Genomic DNA, 19,746 nt, shown 5'->3' on the forward strand with positions numbered 1-19,746 from the left:
TGTAGCATTCGACACAAACGCCACCAGAGAGACGTTTTATCCCGTATTTTATGGCACAGCTGTCAAGGTTTGAGCAACAACAAAAAGAAACACACACGTTTATGTGAACGCTTGTTAAAACAGAAGCCCTATTACTCTCTTTATTTCTTTGTCTTACATGGGCACTAACACAGATGCACAGACACACACAACACACACACAAGTAATCCCATCTACAGACGCTACTGATGCAGTTGGAGACAGCGTGCTGGAAGGGCCAGGAACAGGGAGTGTTGGCAGTAAACCGACAGAACAAGGTGGGAGACACACAGGAGGTGAGGGACAGAGACAGGGAACAGAGATACTGGTGCAGATCCTCATCAATCCAGCAGGCGGTACACACACACACACACACACATACACCGTCGTCCACAGAAGGTCCCTTTGGAGAAGCAGAGTGTGGAGGGACAGAGGGAGGGGACAGAATGAGCAGCCTTGTCAGAGCTCTGATTGTGGCCAGGGCTCAGTACCAGCTCACCAGTGGAACCGGGGGGGACAGAGTCACCCTGGTACCCCCCCCCCCCACACACACACACACAATCCCTCGCTTCTGTCTGCCATGCTCCCCGCTGTCTGCTTCCTCTCAGATTCAGCCTGCAACAACCCTGCCTTTCTCACTGCTGCAGCACAATGGCACAAATGTCTTCAGCTCAATGGAGGGAGGGACCATGCATGTGAGTGGATGTGATTGTGAGAGGGGGTGTGTGTGTGTTTGCACGCTCATGGGAATGTCCACGATAAGTGTCAATATGCATTTTAGATGTGGGTGGGAATTTCGACGGCATGCTAAGTTTTGATCTATTGGCATCAGAAGGAGTATATCCTTTCCTTTGAAATGTCGATACATTATGTATGTTGTTTTGGACATTTTACCTCTTTGTCAAAGTATCTCACGAAAACCATGACCCTCATTGTACTGTAGCAGTTTAGGCAGAAAATTTGCACTCGGGAGCAAATATTCATTGCACACGCTACAACTCCAGAGCCATTCCTCCCACAGCATTCTCCTGAGTGGGAACAAGCTGTACGTGTATTCACAGAACAGTACAGCCATGAGACAACGCTGTTTTATCCCTCTAAAAGAGGGGGGGAGGGCACAGGGGTGAAGGAGGGGACCATTATCATCTGCCTCAAGGAGCGCCTGACCGAACCGAGTGCGTGGGTATCAGTAGGCGTGGCGGGCATTGTCCTCTCATGCCACCCTAACAATGGCATTTTTTTTTTCAGTGGCCATACATTCCATAAGAACAAGTGTCACTCTGTCCGGTTGGATAGAATGATGCGTAGGCAAGGTCAGGAGACAAAATAACGTTTCACTGGCCAGTCAAAGATGGAGTCAGCAGGGGATACTGTTCACCATCTACATATCTTTGTTTCTTTCTGTGTTTCGTTTTTCTCTGTCTCTTTCCCCTAATCTTTTGTCTCTCCATTGCTGCATTCTTCTTACCTTAGGCTGTTTATCATCAGTTTGTTATGTATCCATGCCTTTTGTACATGGCTTGTTTTCTTAAACAGCCTGGCTGCAATTTGTGGAAAAAAAAAACCTTACGAAATACTAAGTCTTTGTTCTTCTCTAGTTTTCTCATCTCTTGTATCTTGTCCCCCCCCCATTCTCCACTTTAGCTCTCTCTCTCTCTCTCTCTCTCTCTCTCTCTATCTATCTATCTATCTATCTATCTATCTATCTATCTTATTACCCTCTCTTTCCAACTTTGACACAGTAGCATGATAACCCCCCAATTCTTCTCCACCTCCCTTTCTCCTCCGTCATCTTCCAGTTTTGGGAGACTAATCCCTCCGCCTCCCAGCATGTGTAGCATCCAGATCGTTACACAAACCTCTAAAGTGTTACGGCATGTTTCTCACAGCCAGTGGTTCGGGCCCATTTAAAGAAAACAGGGAAATCAATATTTCTTATTAGGAATCCCTGCTGAGGTGCCTGAGGCAGAGCTTTTTCTCTGCTATTTCTCCTTTCTGCTGTTGGAAGAAACACAACTCAGAAAGACAGGCTCTCGACTACAGTTCGAGCAACTGTAGTTTTATTTTAATTTTTTACTCCTAACCTTAACCACTCTTAACCTTTAAATGGCAGGTCATTATACTGGACACATAACGAATTAGGTTTATATCAACAGTGCTAGATGGTTCCATTTGTGTAAGGTAATAATTTATCACGTGTCGTGACCCTTAAAACAGATTGAATAATTGGTCAGAAGGCCAGTATAAAATATTTGTTGGATGTTTACAGGTGGACAAAAATATGTTTGGGTTAAATATTGAATCAGTTTACCACAGCATGACCCTAGAAAAAAATATCTGTAATATTTGATAGCATTTCCACATCTGAGGCTATTTGCAGCTTTACGTTTGACATGCTTCCATTTTAAAGGTCACTATCTTTCGAAGGCATCTGGGTTAAGTGGATTTTTCACAGATGCCCAGTTAAATCAGACCATCATGATAGTGTAACAGTTGGCTACACTTGAGCCCCTTGTACATCCTGGTGTCTTTGAAACAGTGCTGGCTCAAAGTCCCAGATGAAAGACAGATTAAGAGACACCCTAGGAGTCTTCACGGAATGTGGTGTTTTTTTTGTGAGGAATCAGAGACAGAAGTGATGGCCTTTCTTAAGAGTGAGTGATAGATACACTTAAAATATCAGAGAAGAGAAAGAGGAGGGAAACACTAGACAGAGAGAGGTGCTGTCCTTGAGGGGGATAATTGGACAGTTTTCTTTTGTTTCCTCCTGGGTCCTTCCTTCTCCTCCACTCCTCCCTCGCTCTCTCCCTCTATTTACTTAGCAAAAGAAAATTGTTTACTGGGGACAGTGGCAGGGGCATTGAAAGAGGGAAAGAAGGGTAAGGAGGGAGAGGGGTTGGGGGCTTTCATTGTGATTGATTGAGAGGGCCATGGGAAAGGGCCATTGGGATAATGCACAAGTTTCACGGCTGCCCATTTTAGTGCCTGCTTGCAAGTCTGCGCAGGTTTTCTGAGGGGGGGTGTTGTAAAACCAGCATGGCACTGTCATCAACATACGTTACATGGGTAAAGACATAGGCCGTGCTGTTCAGACAAATACCAATAAAGTTAGTCGGTAAAGATAAATGCAGCTGCGTCTAATTCGGTTAACTGTGGGCATGGCCTGAAGGATAAGGTATTTATTTATTTATTTATTATTTGTCTTATATATTAGACAGGATGTACCATTATTGCAGTTCTTATTTATTATGGCCAGCTCTAATCTGCTAATCAATATAATTTTTGGTGTCGCATATTATTATCTATAACACCTCTTCCAGACCGGATCTATATGTTGTGATCCATAATCTATGATATATGTGGACTGCATGTCACCATTTTAATTTGTTTTCATAAATCAACAAATACACAGTCTTTCTGAAAATAATGCTAATTTGCCAGTAATTGCATTGACAGATTTTCGTCAACCAAACGTTTACTCAAAACTCATGAACGTTGCACATGGACTTCGATCGAGCTGCAACATCTGTGATGGATTGAGAACCATCTTGATGGATAGATTAACGACCACTGATAATCTTAACATGGTCAACCAATTAGGAAGCTGGGGAAAATTAGGCCAGGCAACTGCACAGGGACAATCATTGCTATTGATTACTGGGTATTGATTAGAAAGGAACCCGGTCAATACTTTGATGCATCAAGGTTAGGTCAGCTTCCTTGAATATGCCGAGATGAGAACTGGATCCACCTGAGATCTCTCAAGTTAGGCTTGATCAAGCTTGATGGATTGCTCTCTGGAATCTTTTTGTTCCAGCAATCCCTTCATATCCGCTCCTCTCTGTCTCATTCTATTCTGGGTTCTGAACATCATCCTAGCCCTTCATTCAATCAGGTGTAGCAGGTGGTACTGTAAATGACTGAGGTATGTGTCCCCTCCCTATCCTCCGTGGTTTGATGTCATTACTGGAACACCCAGGTGTACCTCTGTGCACACCTGCTGTCCAAGCATCATGTAAGCTCTGAGCATATTACCTTATAGCCCAGACTGTAATAACACTACGTCTAGAGTCAGCAGAGAAGTGTAGCACGAACCTGATATCTATAAACGCAACCACACAGCAGACTTTGTGTCTCGTCAGTGATCGTTGATTTGATCCACAAAACCCGACAATATCTGCAGTCAGTCAACAAAGTCACAAACACAGAGCACAACAAAGCACCAACTTGGCTGCAAACAGGCTCTGTAAGTTTTGTTTGTATCGCTTCCGTTGGAAAGTATTAGAAAAAGTATGCTTCCATTCTGGGAGCTGTCAGAATCTTCCCAGAGTTCTTCACAGCCGGCGCTGGCAGAGGAGAGACCTGCCTCAGGCAGAGGGGTTGTTCAGGTACAGGAGGAAAACAGAGGCCCTGGGAGAGCTCAGGGGACTACTGTGACACACTGTCTTTCGCACACACTCACACTCACTCACACACACACACTCACACACTCACACATGCACACCGCACTCAACAGACACCGCACGCACACAGACTGCACAAACACAGACCCCACAGACACAAACGCACACACTCAGCAGACATCACACGTACACGCACACACACACACCCAGGAAGCGCACGCACAGACCCCACAGATACACACCCGCACAGACATACACACACACACAAATGACACTGTTCACAGAGAAGATCCAAGACATGCTGCTTGTTCGCTCAAATAAAAACTCCCTGCCTGGACGTATGTGTGTCTGTTCATACAGTACAACATGTATGACGGGTGAGGGGGAGAACCATGTCATTAATGTTTGTGTGTGAGCGTTAGTTGCAACTTCTGTGTCAAACCCACAAGACACTTGCTGAGAGAAAAGGCTGCTAGCTGTCTAAATGGAGAACGTTTATCTGCCATCACCACAGCCAGCACAGCTAGATCCTGTCATTTAAATGACCAGCAACAACTATCAAAGGCAGAAAAATAAAAACAAATCATAATTTCATTTCACCTCCTTTTGTGACGGATAAGAAGAATTTGGTCAGCTCTCTGGGGGAGATCAGAAGGATTGGGAGTGCATGTTCCTGTTTGTGAGGATCCTCTGATGAAGCTCTCAGCTAACAGGTGCTGACAGCTCAATGGATGGTGAACACAGGAGTTAGGTCCACAATCTGCTAACAGATAGGAGATCCAGGCTGGAGGCGAACCGACACAACATATCTGAATGCACAATGAGGGCAGGGTTGTAACTTGTATTGGCCTTGGCTGTGACATCCACCTGCAGGAGGCACCTGGACACGTTTACACCTCATGGGAACATCGGACAGCAACATGGAGCCTGCCTGGTGAGCTCATTTCCTTCTGGGTACAGACTATCTGTGGAATAACAGTAGAAAACAAGCAGAGGTTACAGAATCAGCAGAACAGTGCATCCTCAAGACCTTGGGGACAATATGGATGATGTATTCAGCGTAACTCTAATGGCCGTCCGCAACATCCTCCACACTAATGCATCCAGTGGCTCTTAACACATAAATGACAGGAGATAGATGTACCAGGACTCCCCCACCCCCCACCCAGTGTTCTATTAGCATTAGTCCCCCTGTCACGTAGAATGAGAGCAGTACACATCGCTGGCCAAACAGCCCTGCCACCGAAGCTGTTTGGAGCCAAGTCCCCAGCCCCCCTCTCTCACTTGCTCTCTATCCCTCTCTACCATCATCTCTCTCTCTCTCCTACTCTTTCGCCCTCACCTTCTGTCTCAGTCCCCACAACAACCTCTCTCTCTCCCTCTCTTAGTCATTCTTTCTCGTTTTCTTTCCCATCTCGGCCCCCCACCACCCCACTCCCCCCTCCATCTCTCTAAAGCTCTTCCTCAGGCTCTAGTCCAGTCTTCTGGGACCCTTTTCTCTTTGGTCTTTCACAACACCCAGCACGTCCAGCTCGTTTGGCTTCCTCCCCTGGCCACTCTCACAGCACCAGGGCTCTTCTCTCACCCTCCATCAGCCCATCTGAGGTGACGGAAAAGATCGCCCTGTTTTTGTGCCTGAATGGAATTCCTATGCAGTGAGAGTTATGGACAGTCCTTGTGTCCGTGGGTGAACGCACGCAGACTACGTGGGTCACGGTCGTGGTGGACAGGGCTTCAGACGACGGTGTTGTGTCGTGGAGGAGACTCTGAGGTCTTTTGGACATTTACATTACATTTAGTCATTTAGCAGACGCTCTTATCCAGAGCGACTTACAGTAAGTACAGGGACATTCCCCCCGAGGCAAGTAGGGTGAAGCGTCTTGCCCAAGGACAAAGCGTCAGTTGGCATGACCGGGAATCGAACTGGCAACCTTCGGATTACTAGCCCGATTCCCTCACCGCTCAGCCACCTGACTACCACATTTGGTAGCATAGTAGGAAATATTGCTCTTTCCTGCAGCTGAGATAATGGAGGAAAGAAAGGTAGAGGAACGTATGGGCATAAAAGTGGTGGATTGAAGGAAAAGAAGGGAGAGAGAGGGAGTAAGAGAGAGAGAGGGGTGTTTTCAGTATCTCCTACATTCCATCACTGTGACAAAACCTCCCCCATCTCCAATCTGCATGGCCTAAAGCTCCACTGTTGACCACAAATGATTATTGACAGAAATATTGGACTCCGTATTTGTGTCTCCTCCTCTCCATCTTTCAACTGAGACGCTGGGGCGGTGCTACCATTGCCCCCTAGAGGGTAGTGAGTTTACAACTCAGGGAAAATATCTCTGTAATGATAACACGACAATTATCAATCTCTCTCTCTCTCTCTCTCTCTCTCTCTCTCTCTCTCTCTCTCTCTCTCTCTCTCTCTCTCTCTCTCTCTCTCTCTCTCTCTCTCTCTCTCTCTCTCTCTCTCTCTCTCTCTCTCTCTCTCTCTCTCTCTCTCTCTCTCTCACCCCCCACCCCAGACACACAGACACACAGACACACAAACATTCCTCTCCTTCCTCACTCGCTTCCCTCTTCCCTAGCTGATGCTAGGCTGTCTGCTGATAGCATCTCCGGCTCGTGTTTAGACTGTCTGCTCCTGGTTGTTTCTGTCTCTGCTCTCTTATCTCGGCGAGCTTTATGGTGTGTGTTTCTGTTCATGTGTGTAGCCACGCGTGCTGTGTGTGTGTGTGTGTGTGTTCAGAGCCTTAAGCGACAATGACTTGCCTGCCTCATGTCGTTTTCAATGAGCACCATTCACCATTATTTCAGGCTTGATATAACATTGGACACAGAGACAAAACTACCATTTTATAATGAAAACCAGCAACTCTAAGTTAGGATGAAGAGAAAGTATGGGCTGACACAATTTATCCATCATCCAAATAAATCAAATGTAGTAGCAACTCGCTTTTTGCTTTGCTTAGATGGATCTGTTTGATGTGTCTGGGAACAAGGACACATTCTGAGACTGTCAGAGGACTATCATCAGGGAAATTGAATGTTGGAGATGAGATCTGAACATTTTCCATCTCCCCCCTCCATGCTTATCAAACCTCAAGCTTGGCTTCTTCTGACATGAAGAAAATCCTACGTTGTATCAAAGTCTCACCTCACAGTTGCAGTGGCTGTCAACATCTGAATTAAAAATAGACCATCATGTACAGTACCCAGAATGGAACAAACAAACCACAGATGAAATTTGTTTTTTTCTTCCACCAGGTAGCCTACACAAAACATGTGAAGTCTGCTTTTCGATTAAGGTATAATGTATGGGATGTACGTTGTAGGCTGATGTGATGTTCCGTATGTAAATGAGACGTTGGAGAACAGTTATCTGCATCATTTGGATGCTTGATGTCCATGAAAGAAATGCACACCTCTCTGTGACCAGGTTTATATGTTTTGCGTAGGTTAAAGTACATACACAGTGAAAAACATGTGTGTATGATTGCCTGCAAATTATATTTTGAATTATGAGTGTACCTTCTTGGATGTGAATACCCATTCCTTTGAATGGCCACACTGAAACACAGTCCTGTCTACAGTGGAAATGATGAATGCAGGGTGCCAGCTTCCATGAATGTAAACGTCAAACACCTATATCAGTATGATTGATAGGATCAAATCACAATCGTCTTTCTGGATCTAACCAAAGGTTACGTGGATCTAACATGTCCAGGCCCTGCACTGGGGAATGTGCAATCTGATTGTGTGTGACGGAAAGATAACATCTTCCATCCAGTGAGAAGCGAAAACAGACAAAGCCCATGCACAGCCCGTTTCCCCAGGAATGAGAGCACTTTGATTACAAAACATGTTTCACCATTCTATCTCAGCATATGTGATGCTGTGACTATGTGTTTGTAGACACTTTCAACTGATTGCTTTTCTTCCCCCCCCAGTCTAGGTACACTGGAGCCTCCATTTGGACGGCTGAATGCCATGACAGACGTCGACAGACTCAGATTCCCATCAGCCATCTGTGAGCTGGCCAGGCGCTTTCGACCACTGAGGTCCATAAGGAGGCAGAAGCAGCTTGAACGTCTCTACAGCAACTTTATTGCGGGAGAGTATTTCTTTTCTCCTCCTGTGATGGAGCCCCCCATGATTCAAAGAGCCCCCCCTCCCTCAGGCAGCCAGGCTGGCTAAGCACAAAGACTGGCTGAAGTAAAGGACTGTAGGCTCTCTTGGTGCTATTGACAGTTTATCACCCGTCCCCCCACGTCCCCCCCTGTCCCCGTCCCCCCAGTCTCCACCACTTGCAACCACCCCACCCTGGGTCTGTGTGATCACCACAGTAATGCCTTGCTTTAAAAGAACGTCTGAGTAATGGACTGCAGTCCTTGTAAACAGCAGGGTACCTCTTCCTCCCCTACAAAGGTAGTAACAATGCAAGCCAGCAGCAATGTTGACTCCATGATTGGTTGCTTCAAATGCTATCGTTTCATTCCAGCCTCCAATAGACACTTGAGGAGTTCACCCCAGCATCCCCAGTGAGTTGTTAGTGTCATCGTATGAAAAGCTTAAGATGTGTCCTCGGTGTGGGATGATTTGAGAGCAGCATTTGATATTACACGTTTCCTTTGAGAGGGAACATATCTCTCCAAAAACCTTTTCGCTGTCCCCATGTCTTGTTCAAACTGTTCAGCAGCGTATCAAAGCACGGTTGCTGACTCAAGCTGTTTCTCCCAAAAAACGTCTTGTGTCAGAAACGAGCAGTGCATAAATGACTCGTCCCAAGGGCCAGCTGGTGACCTCATTCAAGGTACCTTTAACTGTCACTTTCTCCCTCCCACACACACAAACAAACACACACATGTTCAGAGAAGCTGATTTCAAGAACATGTTACATGTTGTTTACGTAAGTGAGTAGTGGGGTGTGATGGTGATCTCCAAGGACCAGGACTGATTCGTGACTGAAGACAGACCTGACCCTCAGGTCCCCCTTTCAGAGAATGGACATGTGGACCTGCTGGCCTGCTGTCTAGCACCACTCTGAAGCCCAGAGGGAGTTCCTCAGGGCTGTATCGACTCTGTCAGAACAGTGAGCATGGATGGTGTGTGTGCGGGTGTGTAATGTGGACTTCCAAAGGATCCTATGTAATCTGATGCCTTGTCAGGTGCCACTATGACAACGTTAGAGAGAAATGTGGCCACCAAGGATGAAGGGAATGGTGTGACTGGTGTGACAAAGTGCAGCAAGGCTACAGCTCCCACCTTATGTCCTTTGGTGTCGTAATCTGCTCGTATGTCGTTGACATTTTTTTTGCAATGATGTATGGACATTCCTTCAATGTCACCTTCAAACCCTCGTATGACTGGGGATGGGGGGAGTACATGTAGCCCTTCACTGTAGGCTGTAGTGACGCATAACCACTGGAGATCTGTCAGGTCTACACACTCGTCCATGGCTTGGATTCTGTCAACCCGTCGTGGTCATTGGCAATGAACGGATTTGCACTGCTTGTGAACTAACCAGGGATATTTAGTGTTTCTTTGTTGGGGTGTTTTGGTGAGAGCTACAGCCAGCCACCTCACTCCTCAAGACAGTGGTACCCCCAAATAAGCCCCCGGCTCCTCTCCCCCTAACCCAATCCCCTCACCGCCCCCCAACAGCTTCACACAGTCTCCTGCCAAAAAGCTGCAAAGGAACTTCACGCTTGAGTCGAGATTTGATTGAGACTACATTCTCTTAGCGTTGCATTCGTCATTGTAATTAGCTCTAATCATGGGGGGTGCGTCCGGGTGTGTGTGTGTATGTGTGTGTGTGTGTGTGCGTGTGTGTGTGTGAGGCCACAAGTAAATGTGTGAACTGGCAGTACACAGCCCCGGCCCATTTGAATATGAATCTCCACAGTTACCAAGCGTAAAACAGAGGGACACAAAGAGAGCCTCACATCAAGATTCTGCTCATGCACACCCCATACATACACCCCCCCCCCCATCCCTCTAGTTTCTCTGGCCCTCCCCAAACTCAAGGCCCAAGCTTCCTAAAACAAGGACTCCTTAATGAAGACAATATCTTATTATTTATTCTTGAACGACACAGAGAGGCCTGGAACTCTTTGCAGGACTGCCAAGGACAGCAAACAAAGAGGATGGCCGGGAAAGAGAGAGAGAGCAAAAGAAATAACAGGAGAGGGGTGGGAGAAGGTGTGGACCACCCCCAAAAGACAAGTGCCTGGGATTGCTTGTAGAGATCGAGGGCCAAAGTTTTTCATCTTCCACAGCTTCTACAATCATATCTTCATCCCTCACCAACATCACCAGATGGAGACATATGGTTCAGTCTCCTCGCATAGCAAGACACTTCCTCCAACATTTTGCCAGTGCAGTTCTGACTGAAACTTGGCAGAAAATATCCCAGGGACTATCTGTACTCGAAAAAAAGACATGCCAAAGATACTCTCTCTCTCTCTCTTCAGCATCTACTGTATATTTCAGGGAAAGATGACATGACATATTCTTCAATCGACATCAGTCTTCAGAAAGCTGTTTCTCCAAAGGAAGGATGTGAGCAATGACAAACACTTCTCTGACGCGAATGAAAATCAGCTCCTCACATCCGAACAAGACAGATAACAGGCACAAGGCACAGAAAACACATTTCTAATTTGTAGTGGAACAATTATTTATTTTTACTGATGCAGTCTCTATAGTTTGCAATTAATTGTTCATAGACAGGCTAAGTCCCCCACCATCCTCTTAGCAATGGTATCCTACAGAGCTCTGTTGGAGCCTTTGACCAGTAAATTGTTCCAGCATGATACCAGTTGGGCATTTCCAACATAGAAAGGAGTCCCAATCTTTAATTATTTGCTCCAGAAACGATTAAGGTGCCTTGACGAACACAACTCCAATCCAACAGTTATTAATGGTGAACCCCATGATCCTTTTTTCAATAGTTAATGACATAAAGCAGTGATTGCTGAGAATACCTTAATGCTATTACACTTGCAAATTAGATTTTTCTTTGCACAGAGAGAGCAGTGGAAGAACACGTTGACCAAAAATTATTTTTAAAAGTAAATTATGGTGGATTGTCTTAAATGGTTACTGCATAATTCATGGCGTTATGAAAGGGCCCACTGGGAAAGCTAAGATGATGTATGAGGGGAGGATTTGGCGTTGTGCATACTAAACTGAGGTGAAGCATGTCTCTGAAGCTAGATCATATCACTGCTGTAATAGAGCAGTCTACAGGGTGGCTGTGAAGAAATTATCATTGAACAATTTAAGAACTGAAGTCATTACTTAATAAAGATGCTGCTACCAAACACCGTAATCGCATAATCATTCATTGCCATTTCCTGGCCTTTATCCAAAATAATCTTATTAGAAAAGTGGGAAAGAGACACAAAGGAAAGTGCCACAAAATGTGAGACTCAAACGCACACTAGTATTTTCCCTACCAATCAACCCAACCCCAACTATTTTGTGCTTCCTTTCCCTTGCTGTGTCTCTCTCTCACTCTCTCTCTCTCCACCCCCTCAACCTCCCTCCTCTCTCCTCAGTCTCTCTCTGGACCCTGGAGCCCTGGAGCTTCACACTTATTGCTCCACCTGGTGGTGAAAAGGTCCCTGACCTCACACTTAGTAGGACACAAGGGTTAAGGAGGCTAAAATGAGAATGACACTAAGGAGGACATGAAAACGAAATTGTTACATACAAGAGGATTTGGAAAATTCTAATAACTCTTTATCTTACACAACCAACAATGTTTGTGAAATGTGGGAATAATAGGATTCAATTTGAGAACAAACCTGAACAATTACAGATAATTACAGCTAATTGTAATCATGTACATCTGATATCACCCTGCTCTCCACTTTGATTAGGCCGATTCACAGAGACCTTCATCTCTTCAGACTGACCCACCACTGGCTAATTTATGATAATTCACACAATGTGTGAATGGACACACATAACAGTAGCAATGCTAATTCTAGTCTTCAGGTTTCTGTAAGTCTAGTTTCAAGTTCAATCTATTTACCAAAGGGCAGATAAGGTACTCTGCTGTGGGCCCACACCCCAGACTTCTTTGCTAAACCCAGTCTGAGGCTACTGCAGTGTGGCCTATGAAACAGCGGAGTGGAGTCGGTTTTCTTTATCTCTGGATCCTCCCTACGTCCTCTGCTGTTTGTTATTTCACCTTTTTACCTGACATTCAGTGATTATTGACAATGTCTCCCGGCTCGTGGTGTGGCCAGCCTCGCACACGGCAGACATGACTTGTTTTGACACAGATAAATGAAAACATCAGAAAGACCATATTGATTTCATAGCCAGGGTCCAGACTAGACATGCCGTCAGGAACGCTCTGATTGTTTTCCCCCTTTCTTTCTTTGGTTCAGAGAAACAATGACACTGTGAAACCCAGGGGCCCAGTAGGGTGAAAGAGACAGGGAGTTAAGAACAATAGGAGGGAGAGATATAAAAGCAAGAGAGAGAGAGAGAGAGAGAGAAAAGGGGGGAGAGATAAGTCATTAAATTATTAATTTGCCAGAGGAGAGAATGCTGCCTTGGGGGGCCGAAAAAGTAGATAGCAGGTATAATAGCTGTGGATCTGTGGCATTTTGTTTTTCTCAAACACATGAATGATTCCTGCGATGAGCTTAGCTTTCCTCCACTTTCTGTAGTTCACTGTGATGCCTTTAACAGGAGCAATACAGCTTTATTGAATTTGCTTTGAGACCAAACAAAGCTTACCACAATGACCTGCACTATGGGGATATTAGTCTCTCAATAGGTGGGATGAGGATCACAATCTTAACCAATGAGCGTCTGTTTAGCCCTATCTGTGTGGGTGTTTGTGAACAAAGATAAATGAGAAGCTTAGCAGGTAATCTCTGATAAAGGATGACTGAGACTAAGGGTGTGTTTCACTTACTATGGGGGCCATCCCCTTGCCATACTACTCCACTTACTTGCACAGGAGAAACTAGGACTAAATGAGTGTACATCAAAATGTAATATAGAATACTTTTTTATATATATGTTCAAGAGGGTAGTTTGGTCAGATGAAAATATAAAGATAACTATCATTTTTGGTGTGGTATAAAAAAACTATCAAGCAACAATTAAACTTTATTTTTATTACAACCACAAAATCCAACAACTTGACATGGCACATTGCAAGACATATTACACATTACCTGTAGGTAAAACCACAATCTCTCTCCCACTTCAAAGCTGAACTGAATCCACCCCCAAAGAGACCCCAGTGGGCAAGGTGAACTCTAAAACATGATGACACCCGAGACCAAGTCCTTAAAGATGAATTAATTTCTGCTGTCTCCTTCCTGGAGGCTGAGAGTACCTGGGGGTCCATTAGGGAAAGGGGTGTGTGTGTGTGGGAGGGGGGGTGTGTGTGTGGGAGGGGGGGTGTGTGTGGGAGGGGGTTACAGTGACATCTCCAGGGGACAAATGCTCCTCTCAGAGGGAGGTGATAGAGAGGGGACGGGACACAAAATGAAATCGAGGGGAGGTAATGGTGCTCTCAGAGGGAGTCTAATACTGAGGATCAGAGAAATCAATGGATAAATATCATGAGACTAATGTGCAGAAGTCACTGGCACCGAAACACTGTGCTCTAGTGATAAGTTATTGAGGCATACGACAAAAAAATACAAAAAAGAAACACACACAGTCCATGTAAAAACGACTCCAAAATGGTGATGGGATTACACTGTCTTTGGTGGTGACGGGTGGTACAGTCTCTCAGAGATTTTCCCGTTTGACTTTCCTGGATCGGAAGCGGATCTCGGATAGCTTGGAGTTGATCCCGGTGCCAATCTGTCCCTTCCTAGCCAATGGGAAGCGGGCCAGGGTGGCATCTGCGGAGGGAGAGAGCGACAGACAGCACAACAACAGTTGGACGGAGGGACACAGGGAAGGAGGAGGGAGGAGGGGCGGGGAGGAACACAGCCGTTTTTCAGCCATGCCAGACCTGTCAGCCCATTAAAACCAAAATGATGATGAATGAAGGGGGACTATTGGATCGGAAAAGGGCCAAGCCGTCTCTGCCACATGCACCCCTCTCAATCCTCATCGTCTCCAAAACACCAAGCACACCTTTAATATATATATATATATATATATATATATATATATTTGTTTTCTCTATACCAAGATTGAATTATGGTGACATCTCCACACTCAAGCACAGCCTAATAACATGCACATGAGGGGCTTACTTGGATGCTAGATACGATGTTGAGGAGAAGTCGCTTCCCAATGACTCGTGAATATAACAATAACAAAACGTGGGACGCTAATGTAGAATGAAACTCGATGACTGAATGCTGGCCCAGAAGCCGTGTGTTCTTGAAAGTGGAGGGCACACTTACATGGCATTACGTGCATTGTATGTGCACTTGACAGATCTCATTGCACCCTGATGCTGCACAAGAATCCCTCAATGGCTGAAGGTTAATGACTGAACCTCAGCAGATAAAGATGAATGAATGGAATAACTATGCACGGGGCCAGGGACGTGTCGATAAATAAAACGAAGTAAAGGAAATGGAATTTAACGAACAAAGGCTGTTGAATCAAAGGAAATTAGATAACACGATATCACAGAGGAAATGAGTTTGTAATAGCACACGTACTGTAGATGGCGTTGATCTTATGGGGGTCCAGGGCATTGCGCTGCTCGGGATAGGTTGGCCTACGGCTCCGGCCCCCCCTCAGGTTGCTGTTCATCAGCGTGTCCATGTCAAATACGCCTAGCAACAGGGTCCGTGCCATCGCTGTTGGAGACTGCGTCTGATTGGCTGCATGCCAGGACCGTATTTCACAGAACACACCGGAGCCTGGGTACACCTCTATGTGGTTGACCTGGGTAGATAAGGTGGTGGAAATGACAACGTGAAACCTCGGAGAAGAAACAAGTCGACCAATACCATGACGACTGCTACACTAGCGGGAGACTCTATCGACATCGCAATCCCGTAGTAAAAGACCGGACACGTTTCTCACATGTAGGTTCGAGTCTCCATTGCCGCAGTGTGTCTCTGAGCAAAGCCTCATCTCAGGAATCTCTACCGGGCTGCAAAGGGAGGTGGCACATCCATGGGGGTCATCACCCTCCATATTACTCAGGTCCAAGTCATCCCCATTCACATCGTCATCACTGGCGGCAATTTCGGCTCCATAGTTGGGTATATCCCCATTAAGGCCGTCCTGACCCATGGTGGAGTGGTTGGACATGGGCTCGTGCAGGGAGCGACTGTAGTCTCTGTCCTCTGTAGAGTGTCCTGACATGGAATGCTGATGCATGTATAAGAAGCTGTCCCTTCCTGTTGCCGCAGAAACGGTCTGCGGGGAGGCAGGGTGAGGGTTCTGACTGGCTGAGCCCATGGTCTGCCACATGGTGGACAGCAACCCAGGTATCTCTGAAAAACAGCAATTGAAGAAACAGCATAAAGTGATCTGTGATGGCCTAATGAACCAATGGTAAATCAATGGTAAACCAACGACTAGTTCAACTCTTTTCGTCATGACTGTGTTTCTGACCAGATGTCTTCTGTTTCTTTCATCCTCAACCTCTACCCTCCTTCTTTCCCTTCTTCTTCTTCTCCTGCATGTGGCTACAACTTCCCTAACACTCCCGACATTTCCCAATGCCTTCCTCAGTCTCACCCTTTACTAGCATGTTCTTCAAGCGCTGGTTTTCTGAAGCCATTGCCGCCTTCTCTCTCTCTAGCTCTCGGACCCGTGATCTGAGAAACTGGAGTTCTGCAGCATGGGAGTGGGTTAGGATCCCTGTCTCAATCTTCATGGCCTGGGAGAGACAGGAACACACAGGTGGTTTGCTGTGTTTAGTGTACACATTGGCAAAAATTCTGGGACCATGCTCAGTATATTTCTTGTGGGGCTATACTTTTTGGTTTGTAGGTTGACAAACATTTGTATTACTATCATACACACTCTCTGTATAAGTGTTTAGAATAAACACAATTTGATATTTTTTCACTGTACTGGAAAGAGCATTTACCGGTAAGTCTCTAAAAAGACTGTATTTATGATTATCAATGAATGACAAACATTTTTCAATTTGAACCATTATCATTTCAAAAGAAAAGACTGACATTTCAAAAGAATACATTTAGAAAATTACTCGAGCTAATTTGTAGCTTCAAATATGTCACCTTTTGACAGACAAAGTAGACAGACATTCAGAATTATAAAGCAGTGTGAATCACACTACAAATGTAAGTAAGTAAGTAAGACTTTATTTATATAGCACTTTTCATACAAGAATTGCAGCTCAAAGTGCTTTACATAAAATCAACTAAAACAATAATACAAGTGTTGATCTAAAACATTTAACAAACCAAACTAGTTGCACTCTATCTGCGGTCTCTCGAATCCATCTTAGATCCGAGCTGCCACTTGCAGTTTCTAATACACAAACATGACAAGGGGGTAGACAGGACAAGTTACAGCATAACATGAGGAGAGAGGAGGAGAGAAAAAGGCAACACCCAGACAATGCTCCTAGAGGAGTACAGTGTGGGAACAGACAAAAACCTCAGCACGGAAGCACAACAACATTTACAAAAACACGTGACTTGCAACGGGGAGTGGGGGGGGGTAGACAAGCAGCATCTGGACCTGCAGCCATGGTAGGCGCTGGACACAGACCCGCCAGCCACCCTGGGGAAACAAGCAGGCGAAGGCGTTGGATGGGGGTGGGGTGGTGGTGATATCTGTAGTAGGTGAAAGTTAAGGTGTGAGTAGGTCTGGGTTGGCGCCCTCGACCTAGGCCACAATCAGTCAGATTCTCCCTATGCAGATTGTGTTGGCCAGGAGACATCCTTGGTCATGACCCGGGCAGAGACCAAACCACAGATGTCGGTGGGGGGGGGGGGGGGGAGGGAGGAGCAAGATAGTCTCGCTTCAGCGCTCTCCAGGGGAGTTGTTTTCCAGCGACGGCCTTGGCCAAGGCCTGTGCTGGTTACGTGGCCGAAAGTGGATAAGATTGGGGTAGTTGTTTTGACGAGTAGCCGCAACTCAATTTTCACGTCCACCCTTCAGGAAGGTCTCCATGTCCTCCATCTTCCTTTGCAGAGCCGCAAACTTATCCCTGTTGTAATCAATGCTGCGTTGTAAGTTCACCGTCTGAGCTCCAACAACTCTGCCCACCGCATCAATCATATCGGGCAGCCTAACGGGGCTTTTGATGGCTGAAGCCGTTTCCAAATGGAGATTTGGAACCGCTGCAGCCGTTTCCAAATGGAGATTTTAAAAACAAAAGTAAAGAACAAAGCTATTATTGGGGAAAACAAATGTCTAAACATAACTGGAAAGGTTTATTGTAGGACACAAGGTCTACTGATCCTTTCACTTTGAAATACAATTTTACATTTTTTTTTAAGAACCCTTTATTAAATGTCAGTGTTCTTATTTTTATTTATTTTTACAAAGCTATTTACTATTTAAGAAAAGTAAAATGTCTGAAACTACAGTTGCTCCCTGAAAGGAAAGGGAAAAAGGCCACATTTTATAATCTGTCATCTCACTCATTAATATGCAAATTGAATCATGTTTAGTCAATCATTTTACCGTGCAAGTTGGGTTGTTATACGCCACATCATATTTGAAGAGATGCAGAAAACATTACGTTGATGCTTTTTCAATTTGAATATTAATGAAGTTTGCATCATTTACTGGTAGCTGAGATTTAGCTGGCCCATGTGCAGTCAACAAACACAGGCAAAGCTTCAAACAAGACAATTCATTGGAAGAATCCCCAAACCCACAGATTTGAGTACTTCAAGTTTCTTCAAGCTCTTAATAGCTTTTATTGGACAAATCTTGTGTCAAGGACATTGAAAGAAAATGTTTCATGTATGCTTATTTCTGATATGCTTATTCTTTTGAATAGTTTATTTATCTAATGACATATTCAAGTCCTAAACTTGTTGTGAAGAGCCTTTACTGTATGCATATCATACAGTTGTTGTGTTTGTTGTCTATGTTACTAATGCTGATTTCAGTATGGAGGTGGGGACTAGATAAAGCTGAAAGAATAACTGTTTAACTTTGTTTTTTTTATATATATATATATATAAATACAGCCTATTTGTGATAATCCGGTATAGTGGAGAGTGTTGCAGAAATGTGGTAAATGGTCGCAATTTACATCCCATCAAGCAAGAGCGTGTACAGTTCTCTATGAGTAAGTTACCTATTTTAACTAAGCGCCACTTAAATGATAATGGCTGGAAAAAAAATATTCCAGACATACTATAAAGTATTTTTCTTCGAGTAATCAATTGGTGTCAAGGTTTAGACAGCTGGGTAGGGGGACACTTATGTGGCATGCACATGGATGGTGCACCTGTCAATCTGGAGGAGGTACGATCAACGCACGCGCACCACCACACCCCTTCACTATAATTGTCCTTATGACAGCAGCATATTTACTATTGGTAAAGATGAATACAGTCCATGCATGTGTGTTTCTCTTTTTCGCATCCTTTTTGGCGTTTATATGACGATTACATTTCACTCTAGGTGTAGGCTATTGACACTCTTAACACATTAGCCAACGTTAACTAGCTTTAAATATATCATTTACAATACATTCTCATTCGGGCAGTGTTGAAAATTCTAAATGTCATAATTACCCGTGGCCCACATAAAATTATCATATAAACAAAATAATCTTACTCTATTGGCAATTCCAATACTAGCCGCCTCTGTTCTTTGTTGAAGGATGCATTCGTTATTCCGCCCGCCTTCACATTCGGAAGGTTGCGATAGCGGCATTTCCCCCATTATTACAGTTACAGGGGCTGGCTTGCGGAAGTCCTAAAATTTTCTGAGGTTTGTAATTTCAGCGTTTGCCATTTTTACTGTATTAGCTTATCAACAGTACAAATGCACGTTCAATTTCCATTAATAACACTAGTTCCGGTTTGTAACGTTTCCGGTGTGATGTCATTTTAAAGAACAGTATTTATCTTTTTGGCACCTGACATATATTTATATGACGATAACATTTCATTACAGGTGTTTTGGCACATGTTTAAGTATAAAATGCAACAGTCTCATCAATATCTAATGCTTTGCGAGTAGCTACGAGGATAGTGTATAAACAAGGACTACATTTCCCACCCTCCCTGGAACGCCAGTACAGTCTATGACAGTACGTATGGAGGTTTCCAGCCGCCTGCATCTGCGTTCTGCACTTTACACGTAGAGGACATGTCCTCAGCATGATTGGTATGTGATAAAGATCGTTTGACATTGTCCATCCACTGTCTAA

The 19,746-nt window shown here is 44.8% G+C and overlaps 1 protein-coding gene across 1 annotated transcript; it reads right to left on the reverse strand.

The window, feature by feature from the left end:
* Positions 1 to 13,541: 13,541 nt before the first annotated feature.
* Positions 13,542 to 19,342, reverse strand: LOC136943444 (uncharacterized). Its single transcript, XM_067236770.1, has 5 exons — positions 19,149 to 19,342; positions 16,113 to 16,254; positions 15,450 to 15,865; positions 15,080 to 15,308; positions 13,542 to 14,302 (listed from the first exon to the last, which is right to left on the reverse strand). Exons 1-5 carry the CDS (start codon positions 19,254 to 19,256, stop codon positions 14,187 to 14,189), a joined length of 1,011 nt encoding a protein of 336 aa, XP_067092871.1. The 5' UTR covers positions 19,257 to 19,342; the 3' UTR covers positions 13,542 to 14,186.
* Between the last annotated feature and the right edge of the window lie 404 nt (positions 19,343 to 19,746).

This window comes from Osmerus mordax, chromosome 5 (genome assembly GCF_038355195.1).
Source record: "Osmerus mordax isolate fOsmMor3 chromosome 5, fOsmMor3.pri, whole genome shotgun sequence".
Taxonomy (NCBI): Eukaryota; Metazoa; Chordata; class Actinopteri; order Osmeriformes; family Osmeridae; genus Osmerus; species Osmerus mordax.